This window comes from Martes martes (assembly GCF_963455335.1).
Source record: "Martes martes genome assembly, chromosome: 5".
NCBI classification, from domain to species: Eukaryota; Metazoa; Chordata; class Mammalia; order Carnivora; family Mustelidae; genus Martes; species Martes martes.
The window spans coordinates 115,606,206-115,629,989 of NC_137892.1; the positions used below are offsets into that span (position 1 = coordinate 115,606,206).

General features: G+C 49.5%; 1 protein-coding gene across 2 annotated transcripts; it reads left to right on the forward strand.

Annotated features, from left to right (window-relative positions):
• Positions 1 to 977: 977 nt before the first annotated feature.
• Positions 978 to 22,880, forward strand: C1QTNF2 (C1q and TNF related 2; the record flags this gene model as incomplete). Of its 2 annotated transcripts, XM_080804632.1 has the most annotated exons (3): positions 978 to 1,105; positions 18,059 to 18,311; positions 21,893 to 22,880. In XM_080804632.1, the coding sequence occupies 3 exons, from the start codon at positions 986 to 988 to the stop codon at positions 22,504 to 22,506; spliced, it is 987 nt and encodes a 328-aa protein (XP_080660758.1). The 2 variants fall into 2 exon arrangements, with proteins under 2 accessions (XP_080660758.1, XP_080660759.1); XM_080804633.1 differs by lacking the exon at positions 978 to 1,105 and having other exon boundaries at positions 18,068 to 18,338; positions 22,109 to 22,506.
• Between the last annotated feature and the right edge of the window lie 904 nt (positions 22,881 to 23,784).

The window sequence follows — 23,784 nt, forward strand, 5'->3', positions numbered from 1 at the left end:
TTAAAATTCTGAATGTGGGTCATATGCCATCTGCTAGGCAGATGCTCTGGCCGCGGAGTAAAATACTAGAAGCTCATAGAAGAGAGCGGTGGAAAGAGGAGGAAGAAGCTAAGGCCGGGCCTCTGTGATTTTCTTTCTTCTAGTGTCTGCTTGCAACCTGAACCGGATCACTCTGCCTGTTCTGGGACTTTGAGGCAGGGGCAGAGAGTAAGTGAAGCCAGGTTAGCTTTACCTCCTGGGAGGAGGGCGATGAGGGCTGGGACGCAGGGCACTATTTCGTACGTGCACACTCACATCTGGACGGAATCTACACCAAGGCACGTGTACATATAAACACACCCAGAATGAGCCACTACACAGATGCCACCCAGAAATCATGCACATACACACTGGTATGTGGTTGTGCACACCCATACACACGTTTCAACGTGTATGGAGCACGCAGGTATCCAGCCACTGTTGTGTACACCCAGCAAATGAAGTGCACTTCAGTCCCCGCCCCCCCCCAGCTGCAATCTTGGACGTGTGTGTATATGTGCATACGGGAGCCCTGATGAACGTTTGGACATGTGCACTTGAGAATGCACACACACACACACACACACACACCCCTACACATGCACACACGATTCATAATCACTCTCAAGTACAGGCAAATTCCGTACCTGCGGAATTTACGCTTCTATAGCTGTCCTGTCCACACGCACCCTCTGGTCGGAAGCTAGATGAATGCTCACGTGCGAGCAATACAGAGGTTTCTTCGGACACACGCACAAATACCCACACCCTTGCAAACGCCTGGGTAGCCATCACTCTCGTGCATGGAAACCTTCAGACACGCTGACAAGCTCTACACAGATACCTGCATTGACACGCTCAAGCCGTCACCAGCGCAGAAGTTTTTTCCAAACCGAGGCCGAAGGGAGCGCTCGGAGCCGCGGGCAGGCCCACGTGACCGGGACGGCGCGCTCCCGCCCATGACGGGATGGGAAAAGTATGCCTGGGGCGGGCGCCGGCCGAGCCGCCGCGGCAGGAGGCGGGACGCCGAGCTCCGCCGACAGCTTCGCGGTTCCGGAAGCCCCTGGACGTGGCCGAGGCTGCGAGGGTGAGTGTCCGTGCGCTCCCCGCGCCGCGCCTCCGCCGCTCTCCCGCAGAGGGGGAGCGCGCAGGTGGGAGGGGAGGGCTCGGTGGTGCTGGGGCCGGAGCAGGGGTCTGCGAGGGTGGGAGGTTGAGTGCTGCAAACTTAGCCTCTTTGCAGGCCGGCCAGCCTCGGGATTCCTGGCTCCCGACATCTGCCTTGTGAACTATACCATGAGTTAACATGTGTTGAGCGCTCTCGGTATGCCAGGCTCTGTGCTAAGTGGCTTCACCGTTGGTAGGAACACCTCTACCATTTATTGAGCGCCTGTTTTCTGCCAGGCTCTGCCAGCCCTCTGGTGTGTTGTTTCATTTCCATGACAACAGGTTATCCCCATCTACCAAAGAGGAACCAGGCTCAGAGACGTAAATGACTTGCTTCAGGTTGCACAGCTAGTAACTGGTGGTAAAGGGATTTGAACCCTGGTAAGTCTGAGTCCAATACCAGAGCTAACAATCCTAGTTCGTATTTACGGAGAACATGATCTCATTTACTTCTCACAGCACTTCTTTAATTAAATATATTATTAAACGGGCAAACTGAGCTCAAAAGGTACTAAGCGGCGAGTTGAGGTTTGCATCCAATTCTTTCAACTCCCTTCCCCCAAAACTACTTGTCTCTAAGCCTTGTCTTAGTTACTTTGTTCATATTTTCCCAACCCCCCTGTCATGGTCCTATTCCAGGACTGTATCTTTCTGCTGAAAGATCGCAGTGGCCCCCAGTGGTCTCCCAGTCCTCATTTGCACAACTTCTGCACCATTCTCCTCTGCTCTTTGATCACAAAACTCTCCTACCTGGAACCATTCAAAATCTCCCCACTTAGATCCACCATCTCCCAGGGACCCCCTGTTCCTGCCCCCACTGAGCCAGCAGCAATAGCAACAACATCCTATATATGTCACCCCAAGGCTGGTGCTCAGTTAGCCTTGTTCAAAGTCTTTCGTCTCCTCTCCTCCCTGTCTTCCCCCTCCCCCATTTACACAGTTCTCTTCTGATTTATTCTGTTATCTGGAAACTGTATCCATTATGCCCACGTTGCCCTGCCAGCACCTCGGATCCCCTTAGAACATCACTGCCACCCTTCATTCTAACACAGCAAGTGCACCATGGTCTTGGCTTCTTCCCAATGTCCGGCTTCTCTCCATCCCCTAGCAGGGGCATCAGCTTTGCCTGTCTTCTAATACTTAAAGGTCAGGGTCACCTTTTGTTTTAAATGCTATAAAATTAACAGTGCTCATCATAAGAAATTTAGACAGTACAAAAAAGGATGAAGTAAAAAGTAAAAGCCCATTTCTAATTCTGAGAGGAAACCCATTTATCAAGAAGTTGTGTCTTTTCAGAAGTTATCTGTGTATGTATGTGTGTGTGTGTGTGTGTGTTGACCTTTTTAACTAAAAAAGATCATACTTTGCATTCCATACTGCAACATGCCTTTTTCACTTGGTGTATCTTGGCCATCTTTCCGTCTGCATGTCTGGACTGGCTTTGTTCTCTTAACGGTGTCATAGTATGTCACTGCATGAGTAAATGGAGATTTGTGTCAGAAATCTGGGGTCCTCTCAGAAGCTATTCTGCCTCCATCAAATATTCAGCGAGTTCCCCCAGGAAGTGACTGCTTTCTCTGCAAACCCCCCTCTCCTTCCCTATCTTGCTACTCCTCCTCAGCTGCTTGGACGCAGGGGACTGACCCTTCTTTCCTCCTGTGCCAGTCTCTGCTGCTTTGTGCTCCTGAAAGTTCAGCAGAGGCTAACAAGTCCGTGTACACCCTCACAGCCTCCCTCACCCTTCCTCCCAGACAGAGGCTTGCCAACCAGATTTTGCCTCCGTGAGATGAACTCCTGCATAAAGCAGATTTCAGTTCAAATTCTATTCTAGATTTACTTTTGAAAGGAATTCTATGCCAAATCTTTTTCCAAGAAAATAAGCCTCCTTGGATGTGTGCATTGCTGTGTTTTAAGGCTTTATGTCTGTGGGTCCTATGCCCAAGCGCATGGCAGAGGGACAGGAGCCCCGCACCCTGAGTCAGCAGGCCTGGGTCCCCTCCCCGCTTGGACCTGGGAAAAATGACTTCACTTTTCTGAGCCCTGTTTTCTCTTCAGCCAAGTGAGGACGATAGTATCAGCCTTACAGAACTGTGAGGAGAGCAAAAGGGGAAACGGAACGTCGAAGCTTTGAAGTAAGAACACACAACCTATGTGGAGAACATCCTTTTCCTCCGGGTCAGGGGTTGCCAACTCAGATGCTGACAGGGGTTGTGTGTGACACAAAAGTAAGGAGAATGCATGCCGTCCGGGAGTGGTAAGTGCTGTGGACACTGGGGAATGCAGGTTCTGCGTCGTGGTCTGTTAAGGAGGCCATAACAAAGTACCACAGCCTGGTGACTTAAACAACAGAAAGTTATTCCCTCAGAGTTCCAGGGGCTAGAAGTCTACCATTATGGTGACAACAGGGTTAGTTCCTTCTGAGGCCTCCCTCCGTGGCTTGCAGATGGCCACCTTCTTGCTGGGCCCTCACATGGTCATCCCTCCGTGTGTTGTGTCCTAATCTCTTCATGAGGATGCCAGTCATCGGGGAACAGGGCCCGTCCATATGACTTTATTTCCCGTGACTACTCTTCAAAGCCCCAACCTCCAAATATTGCCCCATTCTGAGGTTTTGGGGATTAAGACTTCAACATATGAATTTGGAGGAACACATTTCAGCCCATAACACTCCACCTCAAGGGGCAGCCTATTCGCACCTTGCCAAATGTTGCCAGATCCCCTAGATTCTCAAGGAAACCCAAAGATCTTGATTTTTTAAAAATTTTTTTGCTTTTTCCAACAACCTTCTATTAACCTGTTTAAAAGAGCTGGAGCTCTTGGGTTTATGGTGATGACTTTCGAACTTCCTTGGTGAGCCCAGCTGCTTCTCCCAATGCTTGAGGACCAGCTCCTGGTCGGCTTCCATCTCTTCTCTGGCCCCAAGGCCCTTCTTTCTTGGATGCCTTCGCTTCTTACCTCCTCTGTCAAACAGTCAGAGTGCTGCCCCCATGCTCAGTCCCTCCCAGGTCCTTTCCGGTGACCAACTCGGGTGGGTACAGTTCTGTCATGCTGTGATCACTGTCACTCGCCTCTGCGCCGTCTTCGCTGGAAGCGAGGTTCCCAGGAGTCTTCTCTCCGGCGAGGGGGCCAGTGCTGTCCATCTCGTCTTCCCTCCTCCTCTTGTGCCCGAGGCAGGCAGGCACACACTCCATACGTGGCTCTCATGGAGCTCTCTGGCACCGCAGATGTTGAGTGTGCCTCAGCTTCTGCTCCGGGGACTCCTCGATGTGCCCCGGGGTGAGTTTGCAGAACAGCTGGCTTGGGCTCTAGGTGCCAGGAACAGTGTGCAGCTCCAGCTCCGGGCTCCACGTCCTGGAAGGCAGGAGAGGCATGGACCAGCCGCCGGTATTTTCAGCGGTGGAGACCTGGAGCTCAGGCAGAAAGTAGGGAGGCCGGGGGCTGGCAAGAGCGCTTTGCACCTTGTGGGAGCCGGGCTCCAGCCGCAGACTCGGTTGCTTGCACCTGGAAATCTTGACTTTAAAATCTCCCGCGTTTTGCATTGGCAACAATTTCAAATTTAAACAAACACAATGCCCCCTTAGCGTTTGTTGCTTTGCTGTCAACCCCTATCAGCTGTTAAAACTGCGTTTGAGCTGTTTACACAAGCTGTTGTCACAACTCGCCTCTGCACCTTTCTCATATTTTACAGATGAGGCAACAGCAGAACCAGATCTGCTCCTTTAACCTCCCGTTATATCCTATCTCACATGGTTTTCACATATTATCATTATGTCCGAATAACACTGCCATTACCGAGTGCTCACTGGTGCCTGGTTACTGTGTCATCTCGTTTGGTATTCACAATTATGCTATAAGGGAGGTATGAGCAATTTAATTACTCACGGAGTAAAGACCTCAAATAATTCAAATTGGTGTCTTTCACACTTTGCCTGCTGGAGGATCACAGGTACTTCTGCTCACCTACTAGACTAGCGTTGTCCTGTGGCTCTCGCAGAAGCACAGTCGACAATTTGTAAGTCATGCTGCCTTGCAAGGTTCTTGACAAACTTTTAATTGGGGGGCAGGGGTTGAGTTATTTCAGATTTCACACATAAAGAGAAAGAAGAAATATTTTTCTATCATGCTATTTCAAATCCAGGTGGCTTAAATAAGACATTACAGTATGGTTTTTTTTCCCATTTTACAGACAAGGAAACTGAGGCCCAGAGGGGTACAATAGCAGAGGTCGATCATCTATAAGATGAATCCTAAGCACCAGACCGACTCTGTGCTTCTCGAAGGCCAGCCCTGTGTCAGATCCTTAGAGTTACCCTGAATGCCTGTCAGGGCCTGACTGAAACCGCCTCCGTGGAGACCAGCAGCCCAGAGAAATCCAGGCAAACTTAGCCTTTGCTCCCTAGGCCTTCAGAGTTCAGAATTTCTTCCCTCCCTCAGTTCCTGGGTCTTCAAGTGTGGCCCCTTCTATACCATTCCAAGGGATCGTCTCACCCCACAGTTTCCTTCCCTTGCCTTCTGCATGGTCCTGGATGCTCTTTGGAAAGAGAGCCTGTTTCAAAGAGAAAGGAGGTTCAAGGCTCGCTTTCCGTCCTGGGCACCCGGGTGGGCCAGGCTAGACCCTCAGTATAACCTGACCATGTGCCCTGGGAGGGTGGCAGCCACATCTTTTCATCTCCAGAACCCCAGTGTCTGGCCTCAGAGGCAATAAGTGGCACCATTTATGGGCATCCACGTGCCGAGCCTTGGTACCAAACCCGTGATATCCCATGTGGCCTCCTGTCACCGGCTGAGCTAAGCACTGTCCCACTGATTGACCTGTCTGTGCATTATGGAGCGTGAACACACCAGGTGTGGGGCCAAGACAGACACCCCCGTCCTTCCCTCAGGTGGCAATGCCAGGCCCGGAGCAAAGGCCAAGCCTCCTGGCTTTCGGTGGCAAGTGACGGAAACACAAAGCAAGCTAGCTTAAATGAAAATGGAGAAAGAGAAGAAGTCAGGGGCCTCCACCTGAAATGCCACAGGTCTCAGAGATCAGAACTGCTCTTCATGAGTTCAGCTGCAGTTGGTGAGAATTACAGTTTTGAACAAGGTCTTGATTTCTGTATCGTGCTTTACTTTCAACATCCATCATCCTGTTTGATCTTTGGAAGGATAAAAAATAATGCAGTAATCATAGCTCATGTTTTTGTACCCCTCATCACAGGCCACGTCTTGTCTAGGGACATTTTCTTCTCATAACAACCTCCCAAGGCAGTAGTAGTAGTATTGTTGTGCCCATTTTGGAGAGGACAAGGCTGAGGGAAATAGAATAAGTAATTTGTAAAAGGTCCCACAGCAAGTTCAGCTAGTTCAACTCAAGTGGCTCGGTTTAGAGCTAATCCCAGCCACCACATGGCTGATCCGAAAGCAGACGCGCTGCAAGGGGAAAGTACACACTGGGTTGCCAGCACTTAGTGCTGATTAACAAATGCAAAATGCCTCATTAATCATTTTTACATCAATTACACGTTGAAATGATCTTTGAGAGGGATAAGGTTACATAACATTAAAATTAATTTCACAGCTTCTTTTTACCTTTTTAACATGGCAACGAGACCCACTTCAAATGGTGGCTCTTGGGCAGTGCTGCTCAAACACGCTCCCCAGACCTCTGGGCTGCCACTTGGGTGCTGACCCCCAGGACCAGCTGGATACAGGGCTCTAACACCCTCAGGCCTCCTTCCCTCCCCTCCCATCTGGCACACCGGCTGCATTCTTCCGGCTCACTGCAGTTTCGGTCTCCGTGACGGAAACAGCTGTGGGCAGCTCCGAAGCTGGGTGGCTGGGAGCCCTCATTGCACGGGCAGCTGGGATCCAACACGAAGCAGCTGGGGCCTTAGGGGGTGAGCTCCGTGTCCAGCAGAGCACCTCGCATGCCGAGTTTGTCTGTTGGTCAAGGTTTGGGTGTGTATAGCAGACGGTATAGCGACTTCCAATGTGCCTTCAGGAGTGTTCGCTGACGTAAACCCTATGAGATCCCCGCTCCTGGGATCTCACTGGGTCACGCTTTGTCCTTGGGCCTCTTTTTCTATACCCAGCCAGAGGCAGGGAGTGTAGTAGGAGAAAACAGCAGATTGGATGGTTTCTGGGGCCTCTTGGCAACTGGGCCCCTTGCCTTTTAATCTTATGTATTAGACTTGGGTCAGCCCCTCTCCTCCAGGCAGGCTGTCAGCTTTTTGGAGAAGCTGGAGAGGGCTGTTTCCAATCTGCTTCCTGGAATTCAGGGAGGGCATGGGGTGTTTTTCATTATAGAATTTTCACTCCCATCAAAGGGAATGTTCAGGGAGCTTCATCTGCAAGAGAGCTGCACACTATTCCAGCCACCAGCTCTTCCCCTCTAACTCCAAAGTCTGGGAGAGTCGCTGGCTGGGTCAGAATCAGGTATCCCCAGCAGCCCCCTGCCAGAACCGGCCTCCCCAGACACTCTAGGGGCTCCTAGTGGGAGGTCAGGACTGCTTGCTGTTAGTTCAGGGGCAGGTGATGGCAATTACAATTTTCAGCAAGGCGCGAACTTTTGTATCCCGTTTTCTCACAATGTTGGTTATCTTGTTTGAGTCTCAGAACAGCCCTAGAAGGCAGACAGAATGAGTGTTACCACCTCCATTTCATAGGTGCAGAAGCGGAAGCTGGGGTACGAGATGACTTCCCCCCAGTCACGTACCCAGTAAGTTTTAAAACCAGCGCTGGGACCCACATCTTCCAGTCCAAGACCGGTCATCTCGCTGTGTCTCCCTCATTGGCCAAGTGTGGCTTTGTCATCTGCACAAAGCAAATGAAAGCTTTGATCCTGTTACCCTTTTATTAAAAGGGGTGTCTCGTGCAAGGCTGAGGAGCAGCTCTGAGCTGAGCACTCCTGTGTGGGGGGTGGTATTGTGCTGGGCTCTGGTGACGTGATCAAGAGCAAGACAGGCAGGGACTTGCTTTTCTGGACCTTCCACGCCAGAGGAAGCACACTGTTAGTGGGTCAAGACACCAATACCTATATAATCACAGTTGGTCCAAGTGCTTGGGAAGGAAAAGCAAACTAGCTGGAGTGGGCGAAATACTCTTGGTCCCATGACCAGACATTTCCCTCCGAGGAGATGGTAGTAGATCTGAGCCCTGAAGGATGAGGCAGGCAAGGGTCTGTGGGCTTCACCGGGAGGAGGGAGGGCTAGTGGGTATTTCGGGCAGAGCTCTCTCTCCAACTGCTGAGCAGTCACTGAGTCACACACTGGACTTGAAGCTTTCAGTAGGTTATCTCATTGTTCCTACAGAAACCCCATGAGGTGGTTAAACCATTATTTCCATTAGATGGGGAAACTAAGTGGGTGGGTTTCCCATGGCTCCTAATCACAGAGTTAAACACCACCCTACCTGCCAGTGTGTCATAACCCGATAACCAACAAGTCAGATTTATTTAAGCATAAGGGAGATCTTCTAGTCTCCAAGACAGGATGGCTCAGAAGAGAGCATCCGGCCTGGACAAGTGGCCTTGGAGTTTCTGCCAGCAGACCACACTCAGGGGTAGTCAGCAAGACACTGGTGTCCCCACTTCTGGTCCTTCTTGCATCACAGTCTGGCCCGAGGGTCCTTGGGAATGAACCAGGGGCCGTGTCTTGAGGGCCAAGGGCAGAAAGGAGGAGGAAAGCTCTTACCCTGACAGTGGACTTCAGGCTGGGGCTCATTAGCTCCCAGTGTCTTCCTAGGACACGAGTATTTATGAATCATTAGCTACTTAACTGAGAGATGAGAAGCCCAGGGACTGGACAGATTAAAACCAGACTGAAGAACTTCTTCCAAGTTTAATACCTCATGACTTCATTTTGGAGGTTTAATCAACTAACATTTTTTTCCCCTACAGCAGAAAGACTGTCACAGCCTTCTTATCCAACTCCCACCAGAAAGAATTTAGGAAATAAGATAGTTTTGGTTTTTTAAGGTTTATTTATTTATTTGAGAGAGAGAGAGAGAGCATGCGTGTGTGTGCCAGCGCAAGCAGGGGGAGCAGCAGAGGGGGAGAGAGAGAGAGAGGGAGAGTGACGATCTCGAGCAGACTCCGCGCTGAGCACGGAGCCTGACACAGAGCTCTGTCTCACCCCAAGATCATGAACAGAGCTGAAATCAAGAGTTGGATGCCTAACCGACTGAGCCACCCAGGTGTCCCAGGAACTAAGATAGTTTTTGAAAAGCTGAGGAAGGATCAATACTTTCCCCACTCTGATCAGTTGGACAGATATTTATGGAGTACCTACTACGTATAAAATACTCTGTAAGTGCCATGCCTGGAGTGGGGAGCCTGTGCTCTAGAAGGCCAAAAGGAAGGAGGGATTAGAATTAGATCTGCTTTGAGTTAGAAAAACCTCAAAAGGGAGAAAACTTGCTTTTTTTTTTGGAGAAAACTTATTTGGATCCTAGGCCATTGCCTTGTTTTCTTCTCACTGTGGACATTCTTGAGGACAGAGTGCATGTCTCACTCATTAATGAGGCAAATGCTTCTTCTTCTTTTTTTTTTTTAAGATTTTTATTTATTTGTTTGACAGACAGAGATCACATGCAGGCAGAGAGGCAGACAGAGAGAGGGTGGGGGGAAGCAGACTCCCTGCTGAGCAGAGAGCCCGATATGGGGCTCGATCTCAGGACCCTGGGATCATGACCTGAGCTGAAGGCAGAGGCTTTAACCCACTGAGCCACCTAAGTGCCCAATGAGGCAAATGCTTCTTGAACACCCACTGTGGGCAAGGAAGTTGGGAGGCGTGGGCATACAGCAGGTCCGCTGGGGTCCCTGCTCCCATGGGGCTTCCATTTTAATGGGAGAGAAAACTGGCCCAGTAAGCAGGGGAGCGAGCTAATCCAGTGGACACAGGTGCATCATTGGGCTAGAAAGGCACAGACAAGGAGCTGGGGTCCAAAGGGAGGGAGAGCTGCGGGAGAGGGCGCCTCAGGGAAGGCCTTGGAGGAAGTGACCTTTAAGCAGAAACTCGATGGATAAAGAGCCAGCTAGCCAAGAGGGTGGGGCTCTTAGGCTGGCAGAATGGAGCAGCCTGGCCTGAAGGAGCGTGGCTGGGGGAGGGAGCAGAGAGACGCAGGGGGAGCTGGCAGTAGCGCAGTGGTGGCAGCAGGGGCCGGGTCACTTAGGGCCTTGTGGGCCACGTCAGGATTTCCGATGTGTGCTGCCCTTACGGCCAGCAGCGACTGGAGTAAGCCCCTCCGGGAAGTGATGTGGCTGAGTTATGGTTGAGCGGTCCCTCCGGCTTCACATGGGGAGTAGGTGTGGGGGAAGGAGGCCCCTGCTGGGTCAAAGCAAGGAATGAGCTGCTGGGGATGGAGATGGGCTTTGTGCACCCTGGTCTTTCGGTTCTGCTCATGTTCATGGGGGACACCCCATTAACACTCCAAAGGGGCTTGTGGAAGTCGAGGCCCAGGACGGGCTCCCCATCCCCACCCCATCACCTTGGCTAAGCCAAGTGTGGGCCTCCCAAAGGTTAGGAGGTTTTCCTTAAGCATCGATTTACTCAAGTATCCTAAGGGAGAAAAAAATACCACATCTACATTTTCAAAGTCGTGTATTATATATACACGTATGTATGTGTGTGTGTGTGTGTGTGTGCGCGCACGCACGTGTGTGTGTAAACTGACAATAAAGAAATTTCTCTGTTGTTGCATGTGGCTTTGGCAAATGCTTCAGGGTCTCTTCTGTGATTCAGAATATTTAGGACGAAAATCTAAGAAATGCTGACATAATGGAAAGCGTTTGGGCATTAGGGTCAGCCAAACCCAAGTTCAAATATAACTTCTGCCACAAACTAGTTGTGTAAATAAGAGCAAATTAGCCTCCCTGAGCTTCAGTTTCCTCTCGTATAAAACAGGACAAAAATAGCAGGAGAGGGGAGCAAGGTGTAGTTAATTAAGTGTGGTCTTCAGATCCCCTCAGACACTGGTTTGAATGTGGTCCCCATCGCTCCAATCGTGTAACTTTAGGTAAATCATTTCACTTTGCAGAGCCTGTTTCTTCCTCTGAAAAATAGCATAGTAAGTTTACCACCTTCACAGAGTTTGTTATAAACTTCAAATAAAGTAATTCATGTAAAGAGCCTCATACAGTGCCTGGAACATTGCGGGCATCTAGTAAAGTCCATTTGCCTCTGCCTCGGTTGCTCTGTCTGTAACTAAAGGGGCTGGTCCTTTGGGGACCTCCCCAAGTATGCCATTCTAAATTTATTTATTCATTTATTTTTAAAGATTTTATTTATTCATTTGACAGACAGAGATCACAAGTAGGCAGAGAGGCAGGCAGAGAGAAAGGAGAAGCAGGCTCCCTGCTGAGCAGAGAGCCCAGTTGTGGGGCTGGATCCCAGGACCCTGGGATCAAGACCTGAGCTGAAGGCAGAGGCTTTAACCCACTGAGCCACCTAGGCGCCCCGTTTCTAAATTTATTTAAAAGACCCTGGAAGAGGTAACCTATATGGACGCCTTGGGGCTCTGGCTCCCCTCCAAGCCCCCAACACCCAGTTTGTCTCACCACCATAGTGTGGAGAGTTGGCCTGGGGCCAGACTTTGGAGGGCAGGAGAGCAGGGGCACCGGCTGGGAGCAGGAATTTTTTGCAGCCTTGTTTTTCTTGGAGGTGCCCTGGAGGCAAGGAGTCTCTCTCTCCCTCCAGAATCTAGTCTCCCCGCCTTTATTTCCAAAACAGTTCCTGGCTCGGACTGCGGGAACCGCCAAACTCCAGCTCTGAGAAATCCCTTCCTCGTGCATGTTCCAGAGCCCTGCGCCTCCACCCAGCCGCTGGGGCCTGCCCTGGGCCAGCTGTCGCTGAGCAGAATCCCCTTGTCCAAAGAGGCTGGTGCCAGCGGAGGTAGGCGGGACGGCAGACCTTCCTCCCTCTTGTTGGGCTGTGTGGCTGAGAGTGATCATCGGAAGAGAGAAGGGGGCTCGTAAACTGAAGCAGATGCTTCCTCTCCTTCCTTCCTCGTGCATCTAGCTGTCTCTCCTTCCTGCCTTTCTTCATCTAGCTGTTTGCAGGACCTCCTCTGCCTAGAAGATCTGCTCCCACCCGCTTCCTTCCTCCCTCTCCCTGGTCCAAAATGTTTGCAGATGGCAACTTTGCAGACCATTTCAAACCTGCTTTGAGGAGTCCGTTTCTCTTGTGGGCACCCAGATGTATTACAGCTCATAAGGAGCAGTGGCAGTTTTCTAAGACTCTTGTCAAGCAGACCAGGGAAGGAGATGGAGATGCCTGGTACCTGGGGGGGTCGAGGACACAATTCTTCAAAAGTACATCACACACATGACACTTCGCCACATTCTCCAGGTCTGTCTACCACCTCTGCTGTCACTCAGGCCATCCAGGGGGAGCACAGGTGACCCCAGAAACACACATTTTTGCCTCCTCTGCCGCTTTGTAATGTAGCCAGGGAGGGCCCCCCCCCCCCGGCCCTGGCATCCACTCCTGGGGAATCACGTCTTCAATCTTCATTCAAAGGTGAGGATTCCTCCTGTCCCCCAGCCCAGATGGGAAGCTGGCAGGGCCATGTGCCCCCTTTCTCAGCTCACCTGTTTCCAGGTTGAAGGAAGGAGAGGTAAGGGGACAGGCAGCAGGAGGGCTCTCCCATGTGTGTAGGCAGAGACAGGGACTATACTGCTCTGCCTTTCTCGGCTTGGCAGACATCAAAGTTACCTCTTTTGTGGGGGCCTTTTGCCGGCTCCTTGGGGCCGCCATATTGGACTCAGACTATAACAGCCTTGAAGTGGGCCATGTACATTCTCTTTTCGCTGGCAAGTCCAGGCCTCGCCCTCAGCTTCTGGCTTTCTGGTGTCTGTCCTGTGTGGTTATCGCCGCTGTGGCTCCTCACTTTCTGTCCAGACCCCCCTGGCCCAAGATGGCTCCTGCTGGGGAATGTCTGGTACCTTCCATCTCCCAGAGAGGCAAGAAGGGAGTCAGCCCCTTCCCATATTCTCTTTTCTCTTCCACCCAGCCAGTCTCTCAGCCTTTCACACAAGCCTCAGAGGAGTGGCCGTTCTCCTTCCCCGTCCCAGTGACACGGGTCACATTTTAAAATCCTTGATCTGATATGAGTGCCAAGAATCATGGAAAGGGCTCTCAAACTGTTCCTTTGTGAGTTTTTCACTTTGGCCTGACCACTCCTTTTAGCATACAGCCTTTCATGAGTCCTGGTGCCCAGAGGAAGTTTCGATTATAACACTCTCTTATACTCACCCGCTAAGTCTTGCTTTCCCCCTCTCCAGAGGACTGGATGCCCAGAGCTTCCCTGTGCCCCCATCCAAGTCTTTTTCTTTATTTGGGGCCACAGGCCTTCCTTATGTCCCAGCAGATGCTCTTGCCTGGGCCCCTGGCGCCATATTCCCATCTGGGGCTTTCCAAGATCTCCATGCATATTTGGGGCTGGGGGCGGGGTGGGCTTTAAGAATGGGTATGTACTGCTACAGATGACAGTGCTCTTGGCTAAAAAGGGGTAGTAGAAAGGACTAGGGAGGCATTAAAGATACACTATCACCACATTGAAATTGTTTTCTCGACTTAATCAGGGTCAAAGAAATTGAAAAGATAATAATTTTGTTACTATATGATGTAATGTTATTGAAAGCAGTCACCAGCCAGGGGCTACCTCTATGACAGCACTACCTCGCCAGGGCACCTCTATGACACTCACCTAGAGAAACCACGTAAGGTCCAGAGAAGGTGAGCCTTGGAGCTGGCATGCAAACAGGCCCCTAGGTCCAGGGCGGTACTGTGCTCTGGCATTCCCTCGTCTCCCTGACAGCAAAGGCCTGATTTTCTCTCCCCTTCATCTCTTCCCAGGGGTAAAGATGCCGGAGGGCATTGGAGGGGAGGTAGAGTCAGCCTGTTTCCAGAGGCAGCCCGCAGTCTGGACAGGCTCCTAGAACCAGGGCAAAACAAGGTCTAAAGGAAAGCGAAGTTGAAGGACCAGGGGCAAGGCTCAAACTCCAGGACCCAGACCTGCCAGCACCCTGGCACCCATTGCTGGAAGGCTCTGGCTAGGTAGCCAGAAGCCTCACAGGCAGAGTGTAGCCAGCAAGACTTACATATCTGCAAGAGGGCAGGCAGAAGCCTGAAACGCCCAGCATCAGAGATGAAGAAACCTGAGCAACCATCTAGGCTGATGGTTCTCAAAGTGGGTCCCTGAACCACCACCAGCAGCAGCATCACTCAGATACTCACTAATAATGCAAATCCTTTAGCCCTAGCCCAGACTGACATAAACCCTGGGGGTGAGGCCCAGCATTCTGGGTTTACACAAGCCCTCCAGGTGATGCAATCCACGCCAAAATGTGGGAACTGCTTACCTAGTTCAAACCCCTTCTTGCTCAGGTGGGAAAACTGAGGCCCAGAGAGGGAAAAGGGCTTGCCCAGGATCACAAAGCAAGCTACCCGTTGGAGCTCTCCCCATGGCAAGAAACTTTCCATACCTAGAAAGTTTCATTCTTAAGAGAAAAACTGTTGATTGCAAAGTGAGTGAACCAATTTGTTGAGAGATCATGGTCAAGTTGCTTATTCCTGCTCTGGACCTCAGTGTCTGCATCTTTACAGTGAGGGTCTAGGAGTGCATCATCTCAGGGAGCCACGCTGGCTTAGTCAGTTAAATGTCCGACTCGGTTTCTGCTCCAGTTGTGGTCTCCTGGGTCATGGGATCAAGCGTGGTGTTGGACTCTGTGTTCAGCAGACAGTCTGCTTAAGATTCTCTCCTTCTGTCCCTCTCTGCACTCTCTCTCTGTCTCTCTCATAAACAAATACCTCTTTTTTTTTTAAAGATTTTATTTTATTGATCTGTCAGAGAGAGAGAGCACAAGCAGGGGGAGCAGCAGGCAGAGGGAGAAGCAGGCTCCCCGCTGAACAAGGAGCCCCATGTGGCGCTCGATCCCAGGACCCTGGGATTGTGACCTGAGCCAAAGGCAAACGCTTAACCCACTGAGCCACCCAGGCGCCCAAAGTCTTGCAACTTTTTTTTTTTTTTTTTTTTTTTTTTACTGTCCATTATACTTTCCAGGAAGCTACCACAGGATATATGCCACCAAACTGAAGCCTTAAAAATTTTTTTTGATTAAAGAGAGAAAGACGTGGGATGCATAAAACAGGAGATGTAACGCAGGAGAGAGGCAAAGACAACCCCCACAGTGATCATAAAGGCGAATCTAGGATGGCAAGGGTTTAGCATGTGTGAGGGTCGGAACAGGGGTGGGGGGCTCCAGGACGTTAATCTTCAGGAGAATAAATGGATCAAATTATCTGATAAATGTGATGTAGAAAATAATGATGTAGGGAGTAAGCAAATGACAAAATAATCTCCAGTAAGAAAAGAGTATATGAAAAAGGAAATATAATTATGGTATAGTGCTTAGCTTGGCTAAATGGTACTGATAATAATTCAGAGACCAAATTTTGATTGCAGCAGATATTATATTTTAACTACATGAAGGAGGGGAAATAGGAGCTAAGGTGATGGAAGGGGGCTGATTCCTCATCAGTCATAAATGAAATTCAAAAGATAATGCCAAAGAAGGGGGCACAAAGGGGTCCTGGCTGAATCAGTTAGTAGAGTATGTGACTCTTTTTTTTTTTTTTGCTTTATTTATTTATTTATTTTTATTAATATATAATGTATCATTTGCCCCAGGGGTACAGGTCTGTGAATCATCAGGCTTACACATTTCATAGCACTCACCATAGCACATACCCTCCCCAATGTCCATAACCCAACCACCCTCTCCCTACCCCCCACCCCCTCAGCAACCCTCAGTTTATTTCCTGAGATTAAGAGTCTCTTGTGTGTTTTTTTTTTTATTTTATTTATTTATTTGACACAGAGAGAGATCACAAGTAGGCAGAGAGGGGGGCAGAGGGGGCGGGGGAAGCAGGCTCCCTGCTGAGCAGAGAGCCTAACATGGGACTCAATCCTAGGACCCTGAGATCATGACCTGAGCCAAAGGCAGAGGCTTAACCCACTGAGCCACCCAGGCACCCTAAGAGTCTCTTATGATTTGTCTCCCTCCCGATCCCATCTTGTTTCATTTTTTTCCCTCCCTACCCACACGACCCCCCACCCCGCCTCTCAAATTCCTCATATCAGAGAGATCATATGATAATTGTTTTTCTCTGATTGATGTATTTCACTCAGCATAATACCCTCTAGTTCTATCCACATCATTGCAAATGGCAAGATTTCACTTCTTTTGATGGCTGCATAGTATACCACATCTTCTTTATCCGTTCATCTGTTGATGGACATTTAGGCTCTTTCCATAGTTTGGCTATTGTGGACATTGCCCCTTCAGATCACCACATTTGTATTGTTAGGGTAAATACCCAATAGTACGATTGTTGGGTCATAGGGTAGCTCTATTTCCAAACTCCATGCTGTTTTCCAGAGTGGTTGCACCAGCTTGCATTCCCACCAACAGTGTAGGAGGGTTCACCTTTCTCCGCATCCTTGCCAGCATCTGTCATTTCCTGACTTGTTAATTTTAGCCATTCTGACTGGTGTGAGTTGGTATCTCGCTATGGTTTTGAATTTGTATTTCCCTGATGCCAAGTGATGTTGACCACTTTTTCGTGTGTCTGTTGGCCATGTGGATGTCTTCTTAGCAGAAAGAGTATGTGACTCTTGATATCAGGGTTATGAGTTCAAGCCCACTTTGGGCATGGAGCCTAATACTTAATTTAAAAAGTTTTTTCGAGGGGCGCCTGGGTGGCTTAGTCAATTAAGCATCTGCCCTCAGCTCAGGTCATGATCCTGGGGTCCTGAGATTGAACCCTGATTTGGGCTCCCTGCTCAGCAGAGAGTCTCCTTCTCCCTCTCCTCCTACCCTTCCCCCGACTCGTGCTTGCTCTTTCTGTCTCTCACTCAAATAAATAAATAAAATTTAAAAAAAATTTTTGATAAATAAAAAAGAATCAGTATCAGCACATTATCTATTAACGGACATCAAAGCTAGAGGAGATAGCTAAAAGGGTGTGGGGTCGGTGTGAGGTTAAGGAGAGGTGGGGCTGGAGACCACAGTCTTTCATTATAAGACTTAGAGTATTATTTGACTTCACAAACAATGTTAAGTGTATTATTTCAATTATTTTTTTTCACTTAAAAAAGAAGTATGCGTTATTGCCAGCAGCAAAAGGGCACAAACTCTGAATCTGCCCAGTTTGTTCAAACCCAAGCCCTGCCACCTGCTCCTTGCACGAGCTGGGCTTGTTGCTCACGTCTCTGAGCCTGTCCTCCCTCGCCAGTATCTGTCTGGCAGGGATGCTGTGAGTTAGTAATGGACGGATCGCTCCGAGCCTGTGCCTGGCCCCCAGGTGGCTCCTGGTGCAGCCGGGGCTGCTCAGGTGTGGGGCAACTGGACTTGGAACTGAAGCCTCAGTTAGCACCTGGTGCTCCCTTGAGCCCCCCTGCAGAAGCAGCAGAGCCACAGATCATCACTGACAGTGTGAAGTATTTCTGCCCTGGAACTGGCTCCTTGTACCACGTATTGGAATGAAATCGTAGCTCGGTTCTCTCCACCCATGGCTCCTCCCAGTCAGTGTGACTGGGCCGTTAGGTCCTGCCTCCGTTTTAGCTCCTCCAAAGGACAACAGTGTGGTGATGAGGGCCTCATCCCCAAGACCTCTCCAAAGTATATTCTGGGTACATGACTCAGTTCACCCAAATATGTCCTCAAGATAAGACGACACTGTCCAGCTACTTGTATGTGACGTAGGAGAGAGCAGGAGAGAAGTATAATGAAATTTCTCCCAGCTGCCTTCTCCTCCTCTGGTTGTATTTCTACTGCCCACCAGTCATCCCAGTGACTGGACTTGCCTGCTCACAGCTCTTCTGCCTCCCACAGGTGACCGCCATGATCCCTTGGGTCCTCTTGGCCTGTGCCCTCCCTTGTGCGGCAGACCCACTTCTTGGAGCCTTCGCCCGCAGGGACTTCCAAAAGGGCTCCCCTCAACTTGTCTGCAGCCTGCCTGGCCCCCAGGGCCCACCTGGACCCCCGGGAGCCCCAGGGCCCTCAGGAATGGTAGGAAGAATGGGCTTTCCTGGAAAAGATGGCCAGGATGGCCAGGACGGGGATCGGGGAGACAGCGGAGAGGAAGGTAAGAGGCCCAGCGCCAGCCCCTCCTGTTCCTACCTGGGTTTGACATCCTCTGACACAGAGGGAGTTTAGTTATAAAAACTAAAAGTAATCCCATTTCATTATAAACCAAATTAATGTCTCTTTAAAAAACAGAGCCGTGTATTCTCATGAAAGGAACAGTAGGTATCAGATCTTGTGTTCCTTCCCCAGCTGCCCCATTGATTTGCTGAGTTGCTTAGGCAAGTCTCCCGATATATTACTCAGAATTCCTTTGGTGGCAGGTGACAGAAACTCAATTTATAGCCCTGAATGGAATTTAATGGCTCATGCAGCTGGGAAGTTCAATGTCTGGGTCCAGAAGCTCAAATGTGTTGGCAAGGCTCTGCTTCTCGAGTGCGTTGGTTTTGTTCTCACAAAGGCTAAGGGTTTTGAAATGGCAACCACTGGGCTTGCTCCTACGTCGTCATGGCTTGATCCACAGAGCGAATCTCAGGATGACGAATCTTCCCAAATCACATACAGATCCCAGACCAATCCTTTTGACCATGGAGGCGAGGTACCACCACCTGCCGGGACTGGGTCATGGGCCCGCCGCTGGGTGTGACCACAGGAAGTCATGAAGGGCAGTTCCCTGAAGGAGGAGAAGCCAGGCAGCCAGCAAACAGACCAAAGACCAGGCCCTTTTAACCTGTTATTCCTTATGTCTCAGAGCCCTTGATGTCAGCAAACAGACCCACGTGTAGATTTTAATCAGTAGGGGAGCCATAATGACTTTTAACGTTGACAAAGCGATTATGAGTATGTTGCTCAACTGGCCATCCGTACCATCCTCTGAAGGAGGTACTATCCCCATACCGCAGATGGAGAGACTGAGAGTCAAGGGGGTTCCCCTGAGAGCAGCACGTCACGGCTGCGAGAACTGGAACTCGGGACACAGACCTGCATACCTGCTTTGGCAAATGAGTTACCTTCTCTCCATTCCTCAGTTGCTTCATCTCTACGATAGAGATGATGACAGCAACTTACCTCTCTGGGTGTGACAAAAATGACATATGAACGGGAAGCCTCAGTCCCAAGGTAGATACACGGTAAATGGTAGTCACCCCTTCACTGACATGCCGACCTCATGGAACAGGCTGGGAGCAGACTCCAAATCCAGACCTTTTCCCACTACACCAAATCAAGTCCTACAAAGGCACCTCCTTCCCCAAATAACTGTATGAATGATGATGGCGGCCTTGGCTCGGGGAGGTCTCACAGTGTGTCAGGCGCTGGGTGTCATGGTGTCGCATTCCCTGACCCCAATGATAGCTTCAGTCTGGGCCTGGGCTCCAAGTAGGGCTGGAGAGAGCTTCCCCTGACATTCATCTTGCAGGTCCCAGAGGTGAGTGGGCATCTCTGCTGTTGACTTTTTCTCCTGGATCAAGACGTATGAGGATGTAGGCTGGGGGCTGCTCTTGGCCATCTCTCCTGTGATGCAGGGAGTCTCTGCTGAGAATTAGGACAACACAGCAAGAAAGGCAGTGTAAAGAGGTGCAGAGTCCTGACCGGTAAAGCTGGGCCATCCTAGGACCAGTAGCAACCACCCAACTACCCTCCCCCTCACATACACATACAGATCTGTCTCAAGAAGAGTCTCGACAGGTAAAATCAGCTTTGTCTGGAGTTCCTCAAAAAAGTCTCAGGAAATGGGGCGCCTGGGTGGCTCAGTGGGTTAAGCCTCTGCCTTCAGCTCAGGTCATGATCTCAGGGTCCTGGGATCAAGTCCCACATCGGGCTCTCTGCTAGGCAGGGAGCCTGCTTCCTCCTCTCTCTCTCTCTCTGCCTGCCTCTCTGCCTACTTGTGTTCTCTCTCTGTCAAATAAATAAATAAAATCTTTAAAAAAAAAAAAGAGTCTCAGGAAAGAGGCACACCACATTACACACCATAGAACTTCCTCAGAAATTCCTTTATCTATCTCCCCCAAAAAACTCCAATGCAAAATGACTCCGTTTTTATTCCTCCTCACAGTCCTTTTTGCCACTATTAAGGCAATAAGTTTTGCTTCCTTTCATTTTTTCATGGAACGGCTTCGTGATCTTAGTTTAATTTTTCCGCATTTAAAAAAATTTTTAATTACAAGTAATACATAATACATTCTCATTGCGATATATCCAAACCATACAAATAAAACAAGAGACCTCCTTAATTCCTACCCTCCTCATCCTCTCCTCACTTCCCAGAGGTAACTACTATTAATTGCTTAGATGTGTCTCCTTCCTGGCCTTTTTTACATAATTTACAATTGTGTGTGGTAACACCAGGCTTTGCCAGCCACTTAGATGTTCAGTGAGAAAATGCTATTTGGGAATCTGTTTCCCAATTTCTTAAAATAGGAAGAATTTAAAAGCATTACATCTTTACTCAAAACTAAAACATAGTACGGTGCCTACCTATATCCACAGAAGAAGCAAAGTACGTTGTTAGAAGGTAACAGCCTACAGCGTTCCTTTCTGATCATTCATTTGGGGGCTAGCACAGAGTCGCCTTGGTGTACAATAATGCCAGCATGCCTTTCAGCACCAGTAACCTTCAGAAGCAGGCCCTCGACTGACATTCAGCACTCTTCTCAAACACCTACACCTGATTCTCCCAGTCTACCAACTGTACCCATTATACCATTGTGTTTGGTTGTGACTCAAATCCTTACCCACATTTGTTTCATTTAAAAGGCTGTATTGAATTTAGACGACATAAATAGACATGTGTCCTATATAATCATTGGCCAAAAAATATTATTTTGAGAGAAATGTACATTTTATGAAATATAGGCATTAAAAACCAAGGGGCATTCTACAGGAAAACGTGACTCGGGGAATGTTCTGTAGGATATGCCAACTATATTTGCGGAGTGTTGACTGTGGGCCAGCCATTCTCCTCTGCAACTTCATGGTTATAGAACTAGTTAGTGTGTGGTTTCCTTTCAACAAAAAAGATTCTGCCACCTGCTTTTTCCTCTTAACAGCATACTTGAGAGAAGTCCTCAGATAGCGCACATAGATCTGCCTCACTGTTTTAACTCCTGCATAGAAATGCACAGTATGGGCAGAGCAGAATTTTTGAGTCTTTTCCCTTTGGATGGGCATTTAGTTATTCTTAGTTTTGCTATTGTGAGCAATGCTGCACTAAAACTCTTACCATATGGACAGGGACCTCGTGCACTAGACAGGGCTTGTACCAAGATCAGTGTGTTGAAGTCAAGAAGCTTCTTCCCGTTCTTTAGCCAACCCATTCCTACCACAGCCTGTCAAAGGATTGATCTGACAGACAAACCAGGCTCTTCCCCAGAAGACAGGGTGAACTCTTTTAAGTTATTCTTTTTGTCCTGATCCACGGTGGTTCTGAAAGATAAGTGTCACCATTCCCATTTTCCAGATAAGATGGGGAGAAGTGCCCCGGTCATATCATCAGGATTTGCTCCCATTTCTATGTGACTCCAAAAGGTTCTTGCCTTTTCCATTACCCAAAGGGTCCCACTCCAAGGACGGAAAGCCAAGGCCCACAGCCTCTGCCTAGTTCTGTGAAGGTCACTCCATAACACCAGCTGCTCTGTCTTCCAGGTCCACCTGGCCGGACAGGTAACCGGGGAAAGCCAGGACCAAAGGGCAAAGCCGGGGCCATTGGGCGGGCCGGCCCCCGCGGCCCCAAGGGGGTCAGTGGTGCCCCGGGGAAGCACGGCACACCAGGAAAGAAAGGGCCCAAGGGCAGGAAGGGGGAGCCGGGCCTCCCAGGCCCCTGCAGCTGTGGCAGCGGCCACGCCAAGTCAGCCTTCTCAGTGGCGGTGACCAAGAGCTACCCGAGGGAGCGGCTCCCCATCAAGTTTGACAAGATCCTGATGAACGAGGGCGGCCACTACAACGCGTCCAGTGGCAAGTTCGTCTGCAGCGTGCCGGGGATCTACTACTTCACCTACGACATCACTCTGGCCAACAAGCATCTGGCCATCGGCCTGGTGCACAACGGCCAGTACCGCATTCGGACCTTCGATGCCAACACGGGCAATCACGATGTGGCCTCGGGCTCCACCATCCTCGCTCTGAAGCAGGGTGACGAGGTCTGGCTGCAGATCTTCTACTCAGAGCAGAACGGGCTTTTCTACGACCCTTACTGGACCGACAGCCTCTTCACAGGCTTCCTCATCTACGCCGACCAGGACAACCCCAATGAAGTGTAGACAGGCAGGTGCTGGGGCTCCAAGGAGGGAACAAGCTCCTGGACTTCTGGAACAAAACCCCTCAGCTCTCTGCCTGGTGCGTGTGGGAACTGCCAGCTTGGACATTCCTCCTCTGCCCATTTTTCCCTTCATCATTAAATCCAAGCTTTTTTTATTCATCCTTCCACCTATCCATTCACTCCTTTTAATTTTTTTTTTTTTTTTTTTTTTTTTTTTTTTTTTTTTTTTAGTATCTACTGTGTGACAGGCACCATGGTGTGTTCTGGAAGGTGCATCAGGGAACAAGACAGACAGAGGCTCTGTCCTTGTGGGACTTCTATTCTAGTAGGAGATGCAATTTACAAATAAATAATAAAAGCATATAGTTACTGTGCCATGGTTGAATGTATTAGAAATTATTTATTGCTTTAATAATAAGGAGATGAGGAAGAGAGTGACTTTTTTTTTTTAGATTTCATCTTTTTTAAGTCTGCTTACATAAAGTCTACAAATCTGAAGCGGACAGCTCGGTGAGTTTTTACATGGGTACACAGCTTGTCACTTCTGTGTAGGTCACAAACATGGTATTTCCCCCTTCCTGACTCCCCGAGGCTCTCTTAAGTGCCTTCCCAGTGAGCACCAGGAAGAAGTTGGTTTTCAACTGAATTCTGATGCAGAGGACATAATTTGCACAATTTACATATTTTTTTCATAATTTACATAATTTGTCTGGGAGAAGGGGTCTCCTGACAGAAGGAGCTGTGAGTGCAAAGACCTCACTTTAGGAAAGAGTGTGACATACCTGAGGGACTGGCTAAAGGCCAGAGGGACTGGTGAAGTGAGAAAGGAGACAGGAGGCATGAGGTGTGAAGCCGGGTGTTACACAGAATCTCACAGGCTGTGGTGAAAAGTTCACTCGCTGGAGGGGGCTTATTGAAATGCAACAGTGAGCATGATATCAATATGGGGGTAACCTTGGATCTGCTCAGCCTCACACTTAAGGACTTTATTATTAGTTACAAATCACGGGCATTCCCGCTTCTCCATCAGGGGGACCCACCAGGATATCCCCGCATGCCTGAGAACCACAGCTGTAACGTGGCGGGAAAGAATAGCATAAAAATATGAATCTTGCCCCCAACCTCAGGGGTTTCCAGAGTGTAGGGGTCTGAGGGACATGAGAATCCAGTACAAAGTGGCTGGTGCCGAGAGGGACCCACAAGTCAACCGCTGAAAAGAACTTTCTGATGGAGCTGGCAGGTTACTCTGACTGACCTCTAGCTGGAAAGGTGGGTCCAG